General features: G+C 44.7%; 1 protein-coding gene across 1 annotated transcript in view; it reads left to right on the top strand.

Annotated features, from left to right (window-relative positions):
* The window catches only part of pygb (phosphorylase, glycogen; brain), a 130,332-nt gene extending 106,201 nt beyond the window's left edge, over positions 1–24,131 (top strand). The window contains exons 17-20 of the mRNA XM_072504542.1: positions 13,074–13,281; positions 14,141–14,275; positions 22,105–22,171; positions 23,397–24,131. Coding sequence (XP_072360643.1) covers positions 13,074–13,281; positions 14,141–14,275; positions 22,105–22,171; positions 23,397–23,549 — 563 coding nt within the window. The 3' untranslated portion in view covers positions 23,550–24,131. The remainder of the gene's footprint in view (positions 1–13,073; positions 13,282–14,140; positions 14,276–22,104; positions 22,172–23,396) is intronic.
* Positions 24,132–24,470: the final 339 nt, after the last annotated feature.

Below are 24,470 nucleotides of genomic sequence, written 5' to 3'. Positions count from 1 at the left end.
ATGCTGGAACACCATTGGTAGAAATTGTATGCTTCCTATTGGTCAAGCTGTATGGTAGCTCCGCCCTGCTAGGCAGGGTATAAGAGCCCGTGCCGCCCCCAGCAGCCTTCATTCTGTACCTGAGCTGCTGAGGGAAACATCTAGCTTATTACAGCCTTCAGTTGGACTACAACCTCGCTTTAGTGGCCATTGATCGTGCATCAATTTAATAAGCTAGATTTAAAAGGATGGAGCTCCGAATCAAGCCGGAGTGTCTGCAACTCAGCCCCCACGTGGCGAACTCAGCGGCAATCTTGAAGCACTGGCTGGCGTGTTTTAAAGGATATCTAGGGACAGCCGAAAACACACCCACGGGAGAACAGAAAATGCAAGTCCTGCACTCGAGGGTGAGCATGGAGATTTACACCCTCATTGAGGAAGCGGAAGACTTCGATGCGGCAATAGAGCTGCTAAAAGGACATTATATTCGCCCGGTAAACCAGGTCTACGCCCGACATCTGCTAGCGACGAGGCGACAAATCCCTGGGGAATCGCTGGAAGAATTCTACCGTGCACTCCTGGTGTTGGGAAGAAACTGCAGCTGCCCGCAAGTTTCGGTGAGCGAACACACTGAACTCTTGGTCCGGGTCGCTTTGGTGGCAGGTATGCTGTCCCCCCAAATCCGCCAGCAATTACTGGAAAAAGACACTCTAGGTCTCAAGGAGGCACGGGCCTTCGCAGGCTCCCTGGATGTGGCCTCCAGAAACGCCCGCGCTTGCGTTCCCGACTGCGCAGCAGCCCCCTGGGCAGCGTGAAACCCCTCCGCACCCGACCCCGAGACATCCCCCATCCCCCCACAAGCTTGCGCTGCAAGGCGGCCTGGCAACCCCAAGGGGCCCCGCTGCTACTTTTGCAGGCAGGCCAAGCACCCCTGCCAGCGCTGCCTGGCCCATTCATCCACCTGCAAGGGATGCGGTAAAAAGGGCCATTTCGTGGTGGTATGCCAGGCCCGTGTGGTTGCCGCGGTCTCCGGCGGCAAATGCGGACCGCCACCACAAATCGCTCCACGGTCCCCGTGCGGCCAGCCGGCGCCGCCATCTTCCTAATCCAGGGCCACATGCGGTACCCGGGCCCCGCCATCTTGTCCTGAGGACGCCACGTTAGATGAATGGGCGCCGCCATTTTGTGCACCCCAGCCATGTGCGACCGATGGGAGCCGCCATCTTGGATGGACCCCCAGGACCCCAGCTCGGCTGACCACACACTGCCCGAAGAGAACTCTCAACTGCTGCAATTAGTCTCGGTGACTCTGGATCAGTCCCGGCCTCGAACACTCTCAACTGCTACAACGACTGTATTTATCAACGGGCACGAGACATCCTGCCTAATCGACTCTGGGAGCACTCTGAGAGCTTCATACACCCTGACATGGTAGGGCGCTGTTCTCTCCTCGTCCACCCCGTTAATCAAAAAATCTCCCTGGCCTCCGGTTCCCACTCTGTAGAGATAAAGGGGTTTTGTGTAGCAAACCTCACAGTCCAGGGAAGGGAGTTTAAAAATTACCGGCTCTACGTCCTTCCCCACCTCGGCCCGGCCACACTCCTAGGTTTAGACTTCCAGTGTAATCTCCAAAGTCTAACTTTCAAATTCGGTGGCCCTATACCCCCCCCCTTCCCTGTCTGCGGCCTCGCGACCCTCAAGGTCGACCCGCCTTCCCTGTTTGCGACCCTCACCCCGGATTGCAAACCCGTCGCCACAAGGAGCAGACGGTACAGTGCCCAGGACCGGATCTTTATTAGGTCAGATGTCCAAAGACTACTGAGGGAAGGAGTCATTGAAGCTAGCAACAGTCCCTGGAGAGCTCAAGTAGTAGTGGTAAAGACCGGGGAGAAGCAAAGGATGGTCATCGACTACAGTCAGACCATCAACAGGTTTACGCAGCTGGGCGCGTACCCTCTCCCCCGCATATCTGACCTGGTAAACAGGATAGCGCATTACAAGGTCTTCTCCACGGTGGATCTCAAGTCCGCCTACCACCAGCTCCCCATCCGCACTAGTGACCACAAATATACTGCCTTCGAGGCAGATGGGCGGCTCTATCACCAACGGGATCTCGGTCTTCCAGCACGAGATGGACTGAATGGTTGACCGGTACGGTTTACGGGCAATATTTCCGTATCTCGATAATGTCACCATCTGTGGCCACGACCAGCAGGACCACGGCACCAACCTCCGAAAATTCCTCCAGACCGCAAAGATCCTTAACCTTACATACAACGAGGATAAATACGTGTTTAGCACCGACCGCCTAGCCATCCTCGGCTACGTAATGCGAAATGGAGTTATATGCCCCAACCCTGCATACATGCGCCTCCTTATGGAGTTCCCCCTCCCTCACTGCTCCACGGCCCTGAAGCACATCTAGGGTTTTTCAGTTACTACCCAGTGGGTCCCCAACTATGCGGACAAGGCCCGTCCCCTGATCCAATCCATAGCTTTTCCCCTGTCGATAGAGGCCCGCCAGGCCTTCGGCCGCATCAACACCGACATTGCAAAAGCCACAATGCATGTCATCGACGGGTCCCTCCCCTTCCAGGTCGAGAGCGACGCGTCTGACATAGCTCTGGCAGCCACCCTCAACCAAGCGGGCAGACCTGTGGCTTTCTTCTCACGTACCCTCCATGCTTCCGAAATCCGCCACTCCTCAGTCGAAATGGAGGCCCAGGCCATAGTAGAAGCTGTGCGACATTGGAGGCATTACCTGGCCGGCAGGAGATTCACTCTCCTCACTGACCAACGGTCGGTTGCTTTCGTGTTCAATAATGCACAGCGGGGCAAGATAAAAACAACGATAAGATCTTGCGGTTGAGGATCAAACTCTCCACCTACAACTACGAGATCTTGTATCGTCCCGGGAAGCTAAACGAGCCTCCTGATGCCCTGTCCCGCGGCACATGTGCCACCGCACAAGTGGACCGCCTCCGAGCCCTCCACGAGGACCGCTGCCACCCGGGGGTCACTCGCTTTTTCCATTTCGTCAAGACCCACAACCTGCCCTACTCCATCGAGGAGGTCAGGACAGCCACCAGGGACTGCCAAATCTGCGCGGAGTGCAAACCGCACTTCTACTGGCCAGAGAAAGCGCACCTGATAAAGGCTTCCCGTCCCTTTGAACGGCTCAGCATGGACTTCAAAGGGCCCCTCCCCTCCACCGACCGCAATACGTACTTCCTGAACGTGATTGATGAGTACTCCCGGTTCCCATTCGCCATCCCCTGCCCCGACATGGCCGCAACCACCATCATCAAGGCCCTCCGTAGTATCTTTGCACTGTTCGGGTTCCCCGCCTACATACATAGTGATAGGGGGGTCCTCCTTTATGAGCGACGCCCGCCGGAGCCCCACGCACACCTTAGCCACCAGTCCCACCCTCCCCGCCACCAGGGCACCTTACAGGAGGATCGGTCCTTCCGCCGTCTAGGCCCCCCCACCCACCGACACACCCCACAGGCGCTCCCTTCCCAGGTCAACCATTTTCCCCACCAGCGCCGTCTAGGGGTGTCAAAGCTGCCACAGAGATCGAGGACACGCACCCAGAGTCACAGGCGCCTGAGCCTCCACCGGAGTCACCATCGAAGCTCCGACGATCACAGAGGACGACCAAGGCCCCCGATCGACTGATTGCTTCATTTTAAATTGTAAATTTAAATCCTAAATTGTAAATAGTTACTAGAATTGTAAATAGTTACAAAACACTGTACGGAGGTATTACGGTACCTCCATAACTAATTCTACCACGTTGCCATGTTTGTAGTATCAGGCTACCACCCCCGCCGGACTCTTTTTTTTTTAACAGGGGGTGAATGTGGTAGTAGAGGTATTACGGTACCTGGTAATGCTGGAACACCATTGGTAGAAATTGTATGCTTCCTATTGGTCAAGCTGTATGGTAGCTCCGTCCTGCTAGGCGGGGTATAAGAGCCCGTGCCGCCCCAGCAGCCTTCATTCTGTACCTGAGCTGCTGGGGGAAACATCTAGCTTATTAAAACCTTCAGTTGGACTACAACCTCTCTGTAGTGGTCATTGATCGTGCATCAAGCCCTACAACCCAAAGACCATCAATCTCACTTTTGACATTTTGAACTGACCTAATCTCAGTAGGGGCTGCAGTGGCGTAGTGGTATTGTTGCTGGACTAGTACTCTTAAAAACCAAAGGAAATGCTCTGGGGACCTGGGTTTGAATCCCATCAGGGCAGATAGTGGAATTTGAATTCAGTAACAATCAGGAATTAAAGCTCTAATGATGACCATGAAACCATTGTCAATTGTCGTAAAAACCCATCTAGTTCATTTATGTCCTTTTAGGAAGGGAAATCTGTCATTCTTACCTGGTCTGGCCGACATGTGACCCCAGATACAACAACAATGTGGGTGACTCTTACGTGTCCTTAGGAGGGGCAATAAATGCTGGCCCAGCCAGTTAGGCTCTCATCCCATGAACACATTTTTAAAAGAACAGAGCTTTTGGGATGGAGGGGAAATATTTCCAGATATTGTCTACCCTTTTTGTGACAAATTACTTCCTGACATCACTTCTCAGTGGCCTAGCTCTATAATTTTAAGGTTATGCCCACTTGCTCTAGACTCCCCACTAGAGGAAATAGATTAAGGGAAGACATCTAATACAGTTGTTTGGAAAATCTTCAACTCTCAAGAGCAAAGTATGAATGAGAAAAGTCCTTCAATGTTCTTATTTTTAGAAATATTTTTATTCAAGGCTTTTTACATATATACACAAATATCAGAAGACCAAAAACCTCAACCTGAACAAACAACCACAAATCAGCAGCCCCGCCCCCCCCCCACTGATGCTTCAATCCTCCTTGAAGAAATCAATGAATGGTTTCCACCTCCGGGTGAATCCTTCTGACTCCCACAAAGCGAGCTTGACCTTCTATAACCGCAGAATTCTGCCTGGTCACTCACCCGTACCCTCCGCATTCGGCGGCTCCGAGTCCCGCCAACGCAACAAAATCCGTCTCCGGGCTATCAGGGAGGCAAAGGCGAAGACATCGGCTTCTCTCCCACCTGGACTCCCGGATTTTCCAAAACATCAAATATCGCCACCTGCAGACTCTGAGCTACCCCCACACCCAGAATCTTGGACATAACATCCAAGAACCCCTGCCAGAATCTCCACGCATACTGCCCAGGCCTATCTTCCACCTCAGGAAAGAACTGGCTCAATCTCATCACCGTCATGGGGTCTTATGCACCACCTTAAACTGAATGAGGCTCAACCTCTCACACGACAAGGACGCGTTCGCCCTCCGCCATGCTTCTACCCACATCCCGGCCCGCACCTCCCTTCCCAGCTCCTCCTCCCATTTGCGCTTAACCTCCCCCATCGGGGCGGCCCTTCAACATTCTTATCCTGCTTTTTCCACAGTCTAGCTTCAAACTATCCAATTGTGGACCCTATCCTGTCTATTTAGTCTCCCAAGGAAATGTTCTGTGTAAATGCTCCCTGATCTCGAGAGACAAATCCGGGACAGAACATTCCTCCTGCTCAATAGAAATAAAAGCAAAATACCGTAGTTGCTGGAAATCTGAAATAAAAGCAGAAAATGCTAGGAAAACACAGCAGGTCTGGCAGCATCTGTGAAGAGAGATGCAGAGTTAATATTTTGAGTTCCAAATGACTCCTCTTCGGAACTTCATCCACCTCACTTCTCTGCCCAACGGCAACTTCTGCTGACATTGTTACAGCTAATAATCCAAAAAGAACCTTGGACTCATAATCAGTACAACATGAGTAGAAATGCAGTTTTTAAAAGCAATGTAAATAACCAGCTTTAATCCATGGAAGTGGCCATGAAACTCTCAGATTGTCAGAAAAGCCCAGCGTCACTCATGTCCTTATAGGGTTTTGAGGTCCTTACTTGGTCTGACCTGTATTTGACTCCAGTCCCACACCAATGTGTCGGTTCTTAACTGCCCTTTCAAGTAACCTAGCAAGCCACTCAGTTGTACCAAACAGGTAGAAGCTACATCACCAACTTCTCATGGAGATGGACAATAAATGATTAAATGAGAATTAGCTTTAAACACACCATTATTTATTATCGCAGATATATAATCAGTGATCCCATCCTCAATCAGATATTCATCTGCACATTTTTGAAGAAAGTAATAAACATTGTTCAACAAAGTCCTACCCGGGCACAGACTGCGGAAGTGACCATGTACCTGTAGTTTGCATTATTAAAATAAAGCTGAAGTTGGGAAAAAAAACAGGGACGTTTAAGAGTCTAGATTAAACTATTCAATACAGAGAGCTCAATTTAAAATAAAAAAAAGTGGAAGTTCAAAATGATTTGAACAAATTGAAGACCAAGGACACCAGTCAACATGAGAAATGTTCAAAGCAGAGTGTCAAGGACAATGCATAAAGACATAGGAAAATCACAGGAAAAGTCGAGTACATCGAAAGGAGACCTGAGGAAGTCATCGTGGACATAGTGCTTGCAGGGTGGACTGAATACATAGCAGACTTATTTGAGGACAACAAAGAAAAAACAACATTGGTTCAAAGATTGTGAAAGATGAAGTAAGATCAGCAGTAAATAAAGTGAAAAACAATAAAGCCAATAGTGACCAAATCAATTAAAAGTTTAGAAGCCTTTGGAATAGACAAGCTGATTCTCATCTCTAATGAAATTTACGATACAAGAGAAATCCCATAAGAATTATGTAAATCAATATTTATTGTGCCCCCTAAAAGGCCCGGAGCAATTGAATGTGAATTCATCACACTTATCGGTCTGATGATTTTTTAAAAAATTCATTCATGAGATGGGGGCATCGCAGGTTAGACCAGCATTTATTGCCCATCCCTGATCGCCCTTGAGGGGGCAGTTAACCTTCAACCATGTTACTGTGGATCTGGAGTCACATGTAGGCCATACCGGGGCATTAGTGAATCAGATGGGTTTTACAACAATCGACAATGGTTTCATGGTCATCACTAGACTTGTGTTTCCAGATTTTGTTTTTAATTGAATTCAAATTTCACCATCTGCAGTGGTGGGATTTGAACTTGCGTACCCACAGCATTATTTTAGGTCTCTGGTTTGCTAGTCCAGTGACAATATCACTATGCCACCCATTACTAAATCCTTCTTTGGGTACGGATGAATTGGGCCAGGATCAAGATCAGGCCATAAATTTTAGCTCTTGCACAAAGTTTTGTACAAGATACAGGATTGAGAAATGCTACCTTCATGGTATGCATGCTATCAGATATATGCATGTGTTATATGGATTACGGTAAGGCATTTTACCAAGTAAAACATGAAGAACTGATGAGCATGTTGGACTCTTGATGACAAAGATCTTAAGAGTGATAAAATATCTTTATTGGGAACAAACTAAAGCTGTGCAAGTTAAAAATGATCTAATTTTATGAAGATTGAAAGAGGATCAGACAGGTGGTGTTTTCTCCTCCGATTTATTCATTTTCTATAATGAAAATGTTCTTAGAGATTGAAGACCTTCTTCGATTATTAGTTGGAGGTTACAAAGGCCAATTTAGCTCTGTTGGCCGGACAGCTGGTTTGTGATGCAGAGCAAGGTCAACAGCGTGAATTCAATTCCCATATTGGCTAAGGTTATTCATGAAGGCCCTGTCTTCTCAACCTTGCCCCTCGCCTGAGGTGTGGTGATCCTCAGGTTAAATCACCACCAGTCAGCTCTCCCCCTCTAAGGGAAAAGCAGCCTATGGTCATCTTGGACTATGGCAACTTTACTTTTACAACCTTAGTAATATAAGTTACACTGATGACACCACTCTTATTGCAAAAGGTTTTGAATAGAGCACTGAGTGAAAGTGAGAAGAAAGAGCTGAGCATAAATTATAAGAAAATAAAATGTCCAGCAGTGTCCAACAAGAAAATCATACAAGAAAATAAGATGACCTTGAAAAAGAAAAGTTCGAAGGGGTGCACAAATGTTGTTATCTAGGAAGTATGTTAACATCAGACCATCAGATAGCAAGTGCTTCAAAAAATGAAGATGATCAACTCAAAATTAACAATGGAAACAATGCTGTGAATCCTGGAATACTACATCACATCAATGTGGAAACGAGTGCTGGAAGATTAATGAAACAACGCAGAAAATAATTGAGACTGCAGGGTTGTGGTTTTTGAGGCAAAAAGTGAAGATATCTTGGAAAAGTCACACTTTGATGAAGATGTGCCAGAGTAAAATCTGAGACCAAATGAACTCTGCTGATCAAAATCAGGAAGAGACAGTTGGAATTTCTTAGGCACATAATAAGAAATCATGATTTAGAAAATCTGGATGCTGATGGGAAAGATCAATGGTAAAGGAGATTGAGGTTTAATAAAAAAAACAATCTTTTTAAAGAACCTTGCAAACTGGATGCATGTGGCACTAACGAAAATGATCCACGCCTTGAGGACAATATTAATATGGAGGTTCATAGTTACCAATGCACTCTTGGTGCTTGTAATCTGAAGAGCGAGGGAATCAACATCAAATACTATTTTAAAGAGTATTTATTTACCGGATTGGGGAGGAGGTCCTGCAGGGGAGCATGGAATTTTTAATATTGTCTGAGGCTTGCCAACCTCAAACCTATGTTCTTTGATCGCAGCTCTTGGGTAATATATGTAGGCCATTTGCATATGAATTATTGAATCCATTCTGTGAAAGCAGTTTCAGCTCTGGTGATTCTTTGTTTGTAGTTTAGAGACCTACGCCTGGATTGTTTCATGTCAGTTTTTTTTTTTAAGCCTTAATTCTCCGGTGCATTAGTGTCATTTGAAGTAGTGTCACGACACCCTGGGTTAGTCCACAGTCAATTCTAGCCTCACTAGACCCGGAGTCGCAATACAAGTGAAATTTGATTTTATTTAAAATACCCAAGGTCCTTGGTTGAGCCCAATAAACTGCAGACACCAGGGGCGGGATTCTCCGAAGCCGCGCCGGCTGCGAGAATCGGCGGTCGTGCCATTTTTTCGCGTGACGGCGGTCTGACGCCGGCGCGCGATTCTCCGAGGTGCAGCGAATCGACGCTGGCACGGCACCGGTCGCTATCTGCGGCTGGGCCACCGATTCTCCAGGCGTAAACGGCCTAGTCCCGCCGACGCCGTCCACACCTGGTCGCTGCCGGTGGGTACTCACCGCGAAGGCTTGGGGGGGGGGGCCTGTGGGGGAGGAAGGGGGGCTCCGTTCCCGGGGGGGGGGGGGGGGGGGGGCCTCCGATGGGGTCTGGCCCGTAATCAGGGATCGGCGAGCTGGCCTCTCTTTTTTCTGTAGGGGCCAGAATCCGACGTGGGAGCGGCCTGTTCATGCCGTCGTAAAACGCGACGGCATGGACACTCTGCCTCCATTTTGGAGAATCCCGCCCCCTGTCTGTAATTTTAAAACACCTTTCACCTTTCATTAAGTGCAGAATTATAATTAAATGGACAGAAAATGTAACTGACTATCGACTACTCCTTTCCCAACTCTCGTTCTCTCTCTCTCTCTCTCTCTCTCTCTCTCTTACTCTCACACTCTCTCTCAGCCCGTTATTTTGGAGGTACTTCTCAGCTTGAGGTGGTTTTCTCTGGCAAGGTTGTCTACTTTCTCTGCAGACTCTGCATCTTTTCACTTCATAGCAAAGGATGTGTCAGGCAATCGCTGCTTTCAGAACAATGGAGCAGTTCTTTCACTTCAAGCAGGAGAGAGAGAGTGCATTCCTTTCATTTCCAAAGTCTAAATACATGTTGTGGTTTACCTAGTACCTGACGTGTATGACAGGTTCTACAGAATTGAACTATATTCTTACGCAGTTCTGGCCAGGACAAATGTCTGTTGACTTCTGCCTGAGTTTTCCAAATTCACAGCTGTAGTGTCATTGGTATCTCATGTACCACCCACTGTGTTTTCCTACGATATTTGTGCAGTACCAATGTCAGGGGGCAGTGACTGAAGGGGGTGACTGATGGGTGGAACCTGGGGTGCGGGGGGTGGGCACACTCATGGGAGTGTGGTGTTGGGGGGGGGGCTTGATCCATTATTCCGGTTGGGGGGGGGGCCTCCTTGTCATAGAATCGGGGCCATTTGGCCCATTGAGTCTGCACTGACCCACCAATACAGCACCCTTCCTAGGCCCAATTCCCCATCCTAACCCCACCTAACCTTTGGACACTTATGGGGCAATATAGCATGGCAGTTGACCTAACCTGCACATTTTTGGACTGCGGGAGGAAACCTGAGCACCTGGAGGAAACCCACGCAAACACAGAGAGAATGTGCAAACTCCACACAGTCACCCGAGGTCGGAATGGAACCCGGACCCCTGGCGCTGTGAGCGAGCAGTGCTAACTACTATGCCACCCCCCCCCCCCCCCCCCCCCCCCCCCAGCAGGGAGTGGTGTCAGGATTTGCATTATGGGAGGAGGGGTCCTGCCGCTATACTGTAATTGAGTCGCCCGTTCAAAATGGCCTGATACCGAGATCCCCATGGAATCCAGTGAGCTCTCTGCGATGCATACGTTTGCATGGTTCAGGAGTGAGACTCTCACTTGGTTCCTGCTCCTAACGCCAGCGGAGACCAGTCCCGATTTTCTGCTGGTGGGAGCACTTAGTCTCCAGAATGGAGAATCCCGTCTATAATCTCAATTTATCCCATTCACACCTTAGCTTTCATGAAACTACGGGCAACACGGTGACACAGTGGTCAGTATTGATGCTCCACGGAGCCGAGGACCCGGGTTCCATCCTGGCCCCGGGGTCACTATCTGTGTAGAGTTTGCAGATTCTCCCCGTGGTTGCGTGTGTCTCAGCCTCACAACCAAAAATGATGTGGATTGGCCACATTTCCCCCTTAATTGGGTACTCTAAATTTATTTTTAAGAAGCTTTCATTGAACTAACTCTCCATAAGTAGAGAAAACCCAAATCCTTATCTACTAAGAGGCCTGCGTAGCACCCGTGGCCCTTAAAATAGTTAGGCATTTGGGTACATCATTTGATGAAAATGGGGTGATCTTCGCCATAGATAGAAACCCTGCTCATCTCTCACCTTCCTAATTCTCCACACCTGCTCCCACAGCAGTGTTTATCTCTGGTCTCCTAGTTCTTGCTAGCGCTACAGTCTGCCCTGTAATATTCTCCACCTTTGTTCCCTTTTGCGTGTAGAAAGTGGGGCGAGTTAGAAAAGTGGGGGGGGGGGGTCAGTTACATTTTCTGTCCATTTAATTATAATATTGTACATAATACTGGTGGCTGTAGTTTATTGGGTTCAATCAAGGCCCTCGGGTGTTTTAAATAAAATCCAATTTCACCTGTGTTGCGACTCCGGGTGAAGTGTGGCTGGAATTGACCGCGCAGTAATCCAGGGTGTTGTGACAATAGTGTGTCAAATGCTCACGACAATATTCTAAATCTGGCTGCACAGGTGACCAATAAAAAATTAGAATAACATTTCTGGCCCTGCTCAAATACTACTGAGAAATTGTGAACACTTTGCATTGACTGGAAACGTAAACCACAACAACCTATTCGTAAAACACCTTTAAATGTACTTTTCAGTGCACTGTGATATACAGGAGCATTGTCGGACAAAAAATGATTCTTGAGATATTGAGGCAGGTAAACAGATGTTTGGCGTGTATTAAAGGAGGAGAGAAAGCTAGAGGCAGATGGGTTTAGGGAAGGAATTGTGTTATTTCGGAAGATTTAGTTTACAGAGACGGTGGAGGATGGGCAACCAAGAAATAGATGAGACAAGAAATGTATGACTTCCAGGTTATCAAGAGCAGATGGACAGAGGCAGAGCTGGGTGATATCCCTAAAGATAAAGTTACTGGCCCCTGAACACAGGTTGTGCTGGGGCATAGTGCACACACGCAGCAGGGATTGCATTGTCCTATGGTTGGGTGGCTCCATATCTGTTTCCAGGCTGTTACCAAGTTGAAGGCCATTAAAAACAGTGGGTAGAGCGGGCTCTGCCCCATCAACGCCAACCCTGTAGGGAAAAAGGCCGTTTCCATAGAGCAGAAAAGTTGACTTTGAATAATACAGCAGAGATGGAAGCATTTCAGCTCATCTTCCTCTGTCAGCTCTTTGATAAAGATATCTAATTATTCCCACTGCACTGAATTCACCCTGTAACCTTTTGAATGTTATTATTGAATCTAGTTCCACCAATCTTTCAGGTGGCTCATAAAGAGTTATTTTCCTTCCAGGAGTCAATGCAAACTTTCAACACAAAAATGAAACGTGATTTTCTTTCGCTTTTATGGAAAAATGTATCACAACCACTTCATCAAAGGAACCCCTAGAGGGTGTTGTTCCTTTCTTCCAGTAACATTAAAGAAAAATACTACCTTGTGTATAATTACAAAATGCTTTTGGATGTTATGTGGTAAGAAAAATATATATAATGTGACAATAAAACAACTGCTCACAAGAACTGGTACAAGTATTTCTCCAAGTTTGAGTGCTTCGCTGTACCTTCAGCTATCTAGGCCTTCTCTAAACCTCTCTCCTCTTTTAGATGCTGCTGAAAATCCACCTCTTGGATCAGGGTTTTGGTCATGCTGTAATATCTCCTATGTCATGGTGTCAATTTATGTCTGTGTAGGACTTTGGGGCATTTTACCATTTATTAAAAAAAAACATTTAAGCTACCCAATACTTTTTTTTTTCCACTTAAGGGGCAATTTAGGCGTGGCCAATCCACCTACCCTCCACATCTTTAGGTTGTGGGAGTGAGACACCCGCATAGACACGGGGAGAATGTGCAAACTCCACACAGGCAGTGACCCAAGGACGGGATCGAACCTGGGTCCTCGGCGCCGTGAGGCATCAGTGCTATCCACTGCGCCACCGTGCCACCCTGGCATTTTACCATGTTGAAGATGCTATATAAATGTAATTTGCTGTGGTTGTAGCATGAGCTTTATTTAAAAAGAATGAACCCAGCAAAAGAGGAATTAAGGATTGTCAACTTTTTTAAACAATAGAAGCTAAGCTGCTGTTTTTTTTTCTCCCTCTCCCTTCATTTCTCGTAACAGTGATCCCTGCGTCCGACCTGTCCGAACAAATTTCAACAGCTGGTACAGAGGCCTCCGGCACGGGGAACATGAAGTTTATGCTGAATGGAGCCCTGACAATAGGAACCATGGATGGTGCTAATGTAGAAATGGCGGAAGAGGCTGGAGAGGAAAACCTCTTCATCTTTGGGATGAGAGTGGACGATGTCGAGGCACTTGATAAAAAGGGGTTGGTAATAAATTAGCAGATGACAATGTGCTTTATCACAACGATTAGATCCATCTGTCCCTTTGAACCATGGTTCAGTAGTCTGATCACTGCCTCTAAGTCAGAAGGGCATGGATTCAGGCTCCACTGCAAAGACTTGAATACAAAATACAAGTGGATACTCCACTGCAGTACTGAGGGCATGTTACTGTGTCAGAAGTGCCATCATCATTTGGATGGGGCATTAAATAAATTCCCCATCTACCATCTCCCTGCACTAATAGAGTAAGAAGAGCTGGGGGGACTCTGCCCAGTGCCTTGGCCAGAATTTATCCCTCAATTAGCACCTCTAAAAGCAGATCATTACCACATTGCCATTGGTGGGATTGTGCTGTACACAAATTGGCTGCTGTGTTTCCTACATGGCTTCACTTCAAAAGCTTCCTTGGTTGTAAAATGCTTTGGGAAACCTTGAGGTTGTGAAAAGCACTATAATAAATACAAGAATTTATTTATTTGTCAACACCTCTTTCTGTCTGCCACTTATACCATGAAAGTATTTGTAAAAATGACACAGTAAAATCTTGTCCCATCAATATTCTTCCTGTATGGTTAGAGGAAGAGCATTGCAGTGAAAGTATTTCCTATTTTCCTCTGTGGCACTTTTAGTACCTCGCCTGTTTCAAATGGCCCTAAAAGCCAGCCCAGGAAATGGTTTATCTGCAACTTATTGCGAAAAGGTGGGTAAAGGTGAGATGCTGATGAGCACTAAAGAATGAAAAAGTTTGATAGACGACCTCATCTTTCTAAAGTTCCTTAATTGCACTTTTGAAAAAAAGGTTTGTGTATAAGTTACTCTTTGATTTTGTGTCTTGTGCAGGTACAATGCCAAAGACTACTTCGATAAGCTGCCAGAGCTGAGACAAGCCATGGATCAGATCAGTAGTGGATACTACTCCCCTAAAGAGCCAGAGCAGTTTAAAGACATAGTTAACATGTTGATGCATCATGACAGGTAACTGGCATCAGACAGATGAACCACTGATGGATTACCCACTGCCATTGTTATGTTATTAGATGAGTAATCCAGAAAACAAGTTCAAAACCAACCATGGCAGATGGAGAATTTGAATTGTTTAAAAATCTGGTAAAACTGGCCATGAAACTGTTGTTAATAGACATAGAACATACAGTGCCGTAGGAGGCCATTCAGCCCATCAGGTCTGCACCGTTCCACTTTAAGCCCTTACTTCCACCCTATCCCCTTAACCCAATAACCCCTCCTATCGTTTTTGGACACTAAGGGCAATTTAGCATGTCCAGTCCACCTAACCTGCACGTCTTTGGACTGTGGGAGGAAACCGGAGCACCCGGAGGAAACCCACACAGACATGGGGAGAATGTGCAAACTCCGCACAGACAGTGATCCAGCGGGGAATCGAACCTGGGACCCTGGCGCTGTGAAGCTACAGTGCTAACTACAGTGTTAAAAAGTCAACTGGTTCACGAGTGTCCTTTAGGGAAGGAAATCGGTTGTCCTTAGCCAGTCTGGTCTACATGTGACTCCAGCCCCACACCAGTGTGGTTAATTCTCAGTCAGAGGTGACCTGAAAGCACCCGGTTACACCAGACTTGGGCAATAAATTCTGACCTTGCCAGAGATGCCCATATTAATTGCAGTAATAATATGCTATTTGTGGATGCAGTGCACACCTAGCTTTTATACCTCCCTGTTATATATTGAAATTCAGAGCTCTTGTAAAGTTCCCCAACAGAATTTTGCACCAATCTCAGATTTCAGAACACAATTCCAAACTAATTTTTTAATACTGTCTTACAAAATGTGCACCTGATGATAGTAATGATGGCTACAATTTCACGCTAAGCTATCACCCATGGCATTTCACCGAGCCAGGTCAAAGGTGCTAAGCGAGAGCTAAGTGTTGTATGGTACTCAGTGCACCAATAATTTGGATTCTGAGTTGGATTGATGCTTGGTACAGGGTCCTGTCCAGGAAAGGTCTTGTGTTGTCATCCGGTACCTCTGAGATGAGAAACCAAACAAAATAGACCAGTCAAAACACTGAACCTTAGAGATCCAACAACACCTCAGCTGTCCAAGAGAGGAAGTATCTCTTATGCATCTTCATCTTCAACAATTTCTGCTGCCTTCTCTTTAAATTTAAATTAGGTTATGTGAGAAATTCAAGCAATCTATACGCTTGCATATATTTTGATAATGCTCCTTGTAATTTTTCTGCGCTTGGCTCAGCCACATGACTAGTTCTGACACTGTATCAAATGAGACGGGAAGCTTTAACTAGTATCATAGGTTTTCTTGTTTCTTTTATGCAGTGCATTTTTTAAAAGTTTGTTCATGGAAATAACTTTTGCCGACAAAGCCAACATTTGCTGCCCATCCCTATTGCCCATGAGAAGGCACTGGTCAGCTACCACCTTGAACCGCTACAGTCCATGGGGTGTTGTTCAGGAGTTTTGGATTTTGACCCAGCGGCAGTAAAGTAACAACAGGCAATATAGTTCCCAAGTTGGGATGGTGTGGGGCTAAGAGGGGAACTTGTAGGTGGATGGGATTCCATGCGCTTGCCCTTGTCTTTCTATATGGTAGCGGTTGCGGGTTTGGACGGTACCACTCATAGAGGAGTGGTTTGACCTGAGTTTCCAGGTCTATGGGTGAGGTCATAGTCACCTGCTGTGGGAACTACGTTCCTGGCCATGAGGTTCCCCTGCTCCTCCAAGTGCACCCTTGGAGGGTAAGCAGTTTTAAAATTCTTCCAGTATTATCCGGTCACATAATCCCTCATTGGTGCGCTGTGTTTTAAATAGTGGATCTATCAGAAAAACATAATTTTCTTCAGCCATTCAGGTTCTAGGTCTCCATGGGTTTCTAACGAGTGAGCCTCCGGAACTAACTCATAGGATAGAAGCCTTGGTCTGTTCATAATTAGTGGCCACGTCAGGGGTCTCCTTGATAGCTGTTCTTGAATTAAAAAGGTCCAGAAATCTAATGGCCATTTTAGAAGCTCTGCTACTTCCTTAAAAATGGCAAAAAAGGGATTCTACGTCACTACCTCCAAATCCGGGAATAAATGTAGCATAGCTAAGGGCCTTCGTGATTCATTTTGGGATAGGCAGATGGGGGCTCACACCAGGTAGAAAGAGGTTTTCCCTTGGAAGTTTCCAGCTGTGTCTGGAATCCTTCTCTCCCTTTGAGCTGCGAACTGCATTTCTAATTTTCAGAGCTTGAATTATTCTCTCTCCCTCACTCACTCAATCTCTTTACTGAGCTGATCAATCTCTCTCTCTCTTTCTCTCTCCTGAGTTTCTTTTTTTCTCACCTGAAACTCTAGCTGCATTCTGAGTTTTCCCACCTCGGAAAGGGTTTGGAATCGGGGTTAAACTCCCCATCTACCTAACCTGGTTGATGGGTAAGGTTCAAATGCTCGACCTGCAACTAGATCAGTTCACTTCTTTTCACCTTGCTGGGTAGGTGGTTCCAATTGTATCTCCCTAGCTACAGCTTTCAAAGTTGTTCTGTGCTTAAGGATGCTAATGTTTTGCTGTGTTCAGTCTCTTGGTTTTATCCATTTTCTTCGCGTTCAATGAAGGGAATTTGCTGTGGCAATTTTCTTGGGTTTTAAAAGCCAGCCACTTGTTACAGACGCCTGGTCAGCTCTCAACAAAGGTTAAGATACTGAACCAGACGCATGACATTTTTAAGTTTTAAGACTGTGAAGAAAAGATATATTTGTTCCAGGAATGGTAATATAAGAAATTGGGCTTTGTTATTTTATAATCAAAACTTTATTAAAAGAAAAGAATGTTTAAACATTCAAACTTCACAGTTCTAACATAACAGATTAAATGCAGTTTCTTCACTTTAACACCGGAGGTTCCATTAATCAAAACTTTGTATTAAAAAAACAGTTCTCTGGGCACGGTGGCGCAGTGGGTTAGCACTGCGGCCTCACGGCACCAAGGTTCCAGGTTCGATCCCGACTCTGGGTCACTGTCCGTGTGGAGTTTGCACATTCTCCCCGTGTTTGCGTGGGTTTCGCCCCCACAACCCAAAGATGTGCAGGGTAGGTGGATTGGCCACACTAAAAAAAATTGCCCCTTAATTGGAAAAATGAATTGGGTACTCTAAATTTAAAAAAAACAGCTATCATCCCACTTACATATGCAGACAACGGCAGCACTTTCACTTAGAAAGCAATCTTTCTTCTGTTAGTTCAGAATCCTTTTTCAAAGCTTTCTCGCCCTGTGGCAGTTCTCATGAGCTGTTCCATGACTGCTTACATCTTTAAGCAAGCAGGCTTCATGGCCTGACTGGCTGCTCTCCACAGCCTTCTGCCTCTGGGTTTCCTGACCTGTCATCTTGGCTGTCCTTCTGCTTCTGCCTTAGTTCCAAAAATATTTTGCTTTCGCTCTCTCTCTCTCTCTCTCTCTCTCTCTAAGCTCCGCCCAGTCCTTCAGACACAACTTCTCCCACAAACCTAAATTGATTCTCGCTATTTGGCTGATAGTCCATTCCTGTTTACACAAAAGGCCAGAGTTATGCCATTCATATGCAGCTTCCCTCCACTGATAGGCCATTAGGTAATCAGACTCTGTTAATGGGATAATGGCTTGTCATGCAGGAATGTCCTGAAAGATGATAAATCTTTGGTGAATCACATTGTGCATTTCCTAACAAGTTTTAAGCCTGAATGGGAGTATGTGACTGAACCAGGTATGGGCATATCCCTTTGAGTTCAAGCTAACTGCATTTTCCTTCAATCTGTTTAAATCTTTAAATTGTCTTTATTTTTGGGCCCATTTCTGAACTCAAATTTCTAATATCTCCCTCTCATGATACACTGATTTGTTTTTTGTCCTCGTAGTGTCTAGTTGGTTCCTTGTATATCTGACTCCACTGTTGTCTTAGATTTGGACTTTGCTCAAATTCTTTGGTCAGATTTTCTTGTTTGATCAACTTTTGGTTTGCTTGTAATGGGCCCAATCCCAGACGAGCCCCCAATTTCTGTTACGAACAGCAGAGAGAAAGGCAATCTGCACTTCATTCCTCTCTCAAATTGTCCATTAGCAGAAGGTGTTTTGAATTATTTTTAAAGTACGCTGTGGCATGTTTTCCAAAATCCTTGGTTTGTGTAATCCAATTTATTCACAACTCACAGCAAACTCTTGTTGTGATTAACTCAGAAGGTTAGTTAATTCCACATTCAAAATACAGTGAGGACTTGCCCATAACATCCGTGTTGGTCTTATTTGCTCGTCCAAGGGGCTGTTCATTTTCTCCCAAAAATGTAGTTTCTAAAAGATTTCCCAGTGCTGACATTTAGCTGATTGGCCTAAAATTACAGATTCATTTTTCTCCCCTTTTTTGAACATCTGCAACCCTCCATTCCTTTGGCATCAAAGGAGGATTGGAAGATTGTGGCCAGAACCACCTTCATTTCTATCCTTACTTCCCTCAGAAACTAGGATGCATCCCATCTGCACCAGATGACATATTTACTTTAATTACTGCTAGCCTTTCCAGTACCTCCTAATCTATTGTTTTCATTATCTGGCTGCCTCCTTGTTTACCATAGCTTTGACAAAGTCCTCTTACTTGATAAACACCAGTGAAAAATGCTCAGCTGTGTTTTCTTACTCCACCAAAAGGTCTCCATTTGGCCCCATTGCGGCTCTGGCAACCTGTTTCCTGTTAATATGCCGATAGAGGACTTTTGGATTTCCTTTTATGTCAGCTGCCAATCTATCCCCTTGTGTGTTTGCTCTTAATTAATTTTCACTACTCCATACTTTTTATATTCAGCCCGACTGTTCCTCATATTAAGCTGTGTTAGGATACCGGATCAGACTCCAGCATTTGTTAGGAAGTCAGACAAGAACCCCAAACAATTTTATTTTTTTAAATTTGAAAAACTGTTGAGGAAAGGATACTTCACTCCAGGAGCGATAACTCTGACTAATAGGTATCTTTTATGTTAAAGCAAACTTTATTAATTTAAACACAGAATTAACCACATTAACATCAAAGAAAGAGCTTTGCAATTATCTGTTAAACAGTTCATAAGCACAAGAAAAACTTAAACTTGCTATCTATACCGGCTGCAGTTCAAATCCACCTATAAATAAAGGTAACAAAACTGCTTAGCTGTGAAGACCTTTGGAGAGAGTTCCTTTCAAGAGCAGATTCAGTACACTCCTGCAGAACCAAGCAGCATTTGGTAAAACTAAAGCCTTGTCCATCTCAAATTAGGGGCTGGTTTAGCATAGTCGGCTAAACAGCTGGCTTGTTCAGCAGCGCGTGTTCAATTCCTGTACCGGCCTCCCCGAACAGGCACCGGAATGTGGCAACTGGGGGCTTTTCACAGTAACTTAATTGAAGCCTACTTGTGACAGTAAGCGATTATTATTATTATCCTAGGAAAACTCAAAAACTACAGACAGACCTGGCTCCTCTCATTAATTACATTATCTGTATCCCACTAAGAGGTCACATGACCTGCTTAGCTAGCTCTAAATACAACCCATAATACATTATCTACTTTCCAGGCAATCTCTAGCAATCAGCAATATCAATTAGCCCTTTATCTGTAATCCAGTAAGTGGTTGGAATCAATCCTGACCTCCCATTTTACGACTCCTTAATAACAGCTTTAGCACACAGACACCCTGTATGTATTTTAAACCAGGGTTCTTAATAACTGCTGGATCTCTGCGTCTATTCAGAACCCTGTATATGCGTTATCCCTTTTTAGTTCCCAAATAACAGAGATTCCAGACTGCGCTTCTTGGTAAAGTTATTTGAAACTTTATTCGTCAGCTTTAGTGTCTACTGATAAAGTCAATTTTTCAATACAAAATTTAGGAAGTTCCAACTAGCCCAGCAACAAGCTAGTCAGATCGATTGTCTTTAGCAAGTGGTTGAGTTCTAAAATACAACTCTGTAATTCTTCAAATCAAATACACACTATTAAAAATGACTGAGTGATTTAAACAAAAGAAAAATGGCGATTTAGCAGAAGCTGGCAGAACAGGTTTCAGAAAATGGGTTCGAGTGATTCCGGATTAGAAAAAGGGTATTTTCTCATCCCGACAACTGAACTTTTTAAGGAGATTACTATCTTTAAAGTTTTGTCCTCTTGGCAGCTATGATTGGCTTTAATTAATTTATAATTCACTTAATTCAACCAAAGTGTCTGTCAAATTTAAGAGATAACCGATTTGCCGTAATTTTCCATGATGGTCTGAGCGAAACACGTTTCCCACAAGAAATTATCACTACGGGCTGACTAGCCGTGACCATCGAAAAGGAACTGGGATGTCAGCCCAGTTCTCCATAACACAAAAGGGTCTTTTCTGCTATTTTGCCTTGCATTCGCTAGCAGTCTTCAAATAACTTGCAAAATGTGAGAATGGTGTGTCTTATCTGATCAATTCACAGCTGGTCAGCTTTTTCCTCACTCTCATGGTTAATATATTTTGATTTATTTAATTACTCTTAAGGATTAAAGGATTTTTCCAACCAGGATTTCTTCACTGAACCTTTTATCTATCTTATCTACAGTTAACCACAAAATCTGATTTCTATCAATAACATTACTGCCACAAATATGAAACCTAATATATAACAATTTCTTGCATTCATCACAGCTAATATTTATCATACGACCAGTATACATTCTACCTTATCCTACCCACTAGTGCCTTCATCATAAAATGTTCAGGCATTCGTAGCCCTTCCTTTACCTTTAGTGGGAATGGACTTAAACGGCACCCAATCTACCTCCTCTTCACAGGCTGTCCATTTTCCTGCTACATTTCTGCCTGGCAGACTTTGACCGGTTTAGCTCACTTGGCGAGAGAGGTGGTCTGTGATGCAGAGCAAGGCCAGCAGCGCGCTTTCAATTCCCATGCTGGCTGATGTTATTCAACCTTGCCCCTAACCTGAGGTGTGGTGATCCTCAGGTTAAATCACCACCAGTCGGCTCTTCCCCTCAAGGGGGAAGCAGCCTATGGTAATCTGGGACTATGGCAACTTTACCTTTACTTTGCCAACAGCACACTGAGCCCATTAACCATACTTTGTTCATTTACACACATGCACTCCAAACATTAGTTAGACTTGTTTATATTTTCTATGATCCTACGTGACTCTTTTTATTGTTTTTAACACAGTCTCTCCCAGTCCTCTGTGCACCTGGTTTTTACTTTATGATACTGCAGTTTTATTCTCAAACCCCTCAAAGATAGTTTAAACCATCCTCCAAGGCATACGTTAACCTGCTCCGAAGGATATTTGTCCCAGCTCTGTTCAGATGCCTTGAATAGGTCTATCCTGCCATGATATGATTTAATCCTCTTAACAAAAGCCATTGAGATACCAAACACAATGAACCTACATATTAGATATCCAAATATTTACCCTGGATGTTACTTTAGAATCCTCTGATTCACCAGCTTTTTTTTGTGTCTGATGTGAGAAACCGCCTTCCTCCTCGCCACCAGATTCTCAATTTCCACCCCAATAAAGAGTCAGCTAGTGCTGTCTCCAAGCTTTACACCCATTCTGCAGATATTAATTTAGCTGGGGTATCAAAAGAGAAAACATACTAAATGCTTTTTGACACATTTTGTTTTTAAAATTCTCATTTGAAACCCTGGCCATATGTATACAAGCTGATTATTTATTCCAATTAACTGTCTGTCATTTGTGTTTTTCAGTACTGGTTTGTTTAATCCATCTCTTTGGACTGGTTGTTTGCAGGATCTCTGTATTGGGCACTTAAACTTCACTTTCATTTCTTTCAGGTTTAAAGTGTTTGCTGACTTTGGCGCATACATCAAAAGTCAAGAGAAAGTTAGTGAGCTTTATAAGGTGAGGCTTCTACAGGGCTTGCTGTCAGGTTAATGCAGTCTCCAAATACACTTGGTGAATCACTCCTTGACTTGTCAACTCTGGGCTATATTGTGAGGGGCAGAGACGAATGGAAGCATGCATCGCATGACTTCCAACTACTCCAGCCTCGTCCTTCCACCATTGGTCACCCAGACCATCAGTTATTCTTTCATGATAGCTACAATGATAGAGCACAATCTACTGTGCTCTAAAGCCATTATATCCATTGCGTGAATTGAAATCTGCATCCATGGCTGCTAATGCTAGGGGCAGACTTATTAAAGGAAGTGCTGTGGTTGTTCATCGCCGGTATTGCCCTACCCAGAAACGAGGGCTAAGGTTTAGCATCAGATATCATACCACCAACAAAAAAGGCAAATCACCATCCTAAGTAGGAAACTAAATGTGAATGTGGAAGCAAAGGTGGGTCAAGTGAAGAAAATTAAGTTATATCCAAGCAGAGACAGGAGAAATAGAAGTTCCTCAGTCAAGCAGCTAACGAGGCACGCAGGGATGCCAGTAGAATGCCTGCCGATCAGGTATTTGATTTGCGTTAATCAGTTGAGTTTGTGCTCATCACAGAGAGGATTAATGGTGTTGGAACATGGATCTTCACCAGGTGCAGTCTATGATCAGAATTGAAATAGTAAGGGCAGCACGGTGGCGCAGTGGGTTAGCCCTGCTGCCTCACGGCGCCGAGGTCCCAGGGTTCGATCCCAGCTCTGGGTCACTGTCCGTGTGGAGTTTGCACATTCTCCCCGTGTTTGCGTGGGTTTCACCCCCACAAACCAAAGATGTGCAGGGTAGGTGGATTGGCCACACTAAAATTGCCCCTTAATTGGAAAAAATGAATTGGGTACTCTAAATTTAAAAAAAGAAAAAAAAAAGAATTTAAATAGTACAGATTAATTTAATTTACGACCTTGATAGTTAACAAAGGTGATTTTTAATCAGCTCCCTCAGTGCTAGATTTGAACTCCGTTTCCCAAGGTGAACACTTAACCCACTCCACCGCTCAATATTCTATCTCTGGGAAGAAATGTAAACTTTTGAGTTTTGCAAAGTGGGGTTAAAAGCCCTTTTTACATTTCCCTCATTTCAGTCAGGCTACATTGCGTCTGTGCCCTGGCTTAGCCCCACTTGTGTATTTTACCAAGTTTTTTTTTCCGGTCATGTTTTGCAAATCAATTTTATTTGTTCACAGAATCAAAGGGAATGGACCAAGACGGTAATTAAGAACATTGCGTGCTCTGGCAAGTTCTCAAGTGATCGAACCATCAAGCAGTATGCTAGAGAGATCTGGGGGGTGGAGCCCTCTGATGTGAAGATTCCTCCTCCAAATGAACCCAAAGCTTAGTATATCAAGTGCCTATGAGTTACCAAGAAGGGCATTGTTTGCAATCTAAGCCTATGGGTTTTTGTTTAATACCTCTGCCCATATATCTGATTTGTGTTTATTATGGAAATGGTCTTGCATTAGTCTTTGTCTTTATAAAACACACATTATTTACCTTTATTAAAAATGTGTTTAACTGAGAGGATATTTGATGTCTGTTACCTGACTCAGCTTTTTTAAGGTAGATTTCTTTACTCTAATGATATATTTGCCTGCTCGTCAAAGAAAGGACTAACATTTTGAGCCTGCATTTTTATTTGTTTGCATTCGATATTTTGTGATCTAGGTTGTGTACAGTGGGCAGAGCTCAGTTTGGAATGATTGCCCATTGTACTGTTTCCTCCATTAATGCCTTTAACAGGTGTGGCTGTACTGTTTAATGATTGTTCTCTGGTGTACAGTATCAGTAATTGTAAGTCACCGATTTTCTTGTGCATGAACGCAGAGACAATCTTACTGAAGTTATGAGCACTCAAGTCATGAAGGCTTGAAACAGAACCTGCGAGAAAATTTAAAAGAATAAACAAAAATGTTTGCATAGCACACGTGTGGCAATTCTTTCTCTCAATCAGTCACGGCCTGGCCTTTTGTATCATTGATTTGTTGGACATTCAAATTGACTTTGCAGTTCAAAGTTACCTCTTTAGTGAAGCAAGCGGAGGGGAACGGTCAGTAAAACAATGACCTACTGGATGTACTCAGTTAGTTATTGATGCCTTCTCAATCTGTTGTGCTGTCTTTTCAAGGGACACAACATGATCTATCGATGACCTGATTTTTAAAAACTGTAATATTACCGGTTTCTTTAAATTGTGTTTTGTGTTAAATCTGGATGTGGTCTAAAAGGTGTTTTGGATTTGAGTTCACCTGCTTTCTGCCATG

The sequence above is a fragment of the Scyliorhinus torazame genome, chromosome 1, assembly GCF_047496885.1.
Source record: "Scyliorhinus torazame isolate Kashiwa2021f chromosome 1, sScyTor2.1, whole genome shotgun sequence".
Lineage (NCBI taxonomy): Eukaryota > Metazoa > Chordata > Chondrichthyes > Carcharhiniformes > Scyliorhinidae > Scyliorhinus > Scyliorhinus torazame.
This window is presented reverse-complemented; position numbering and strand designations above follow the sequence as displayed.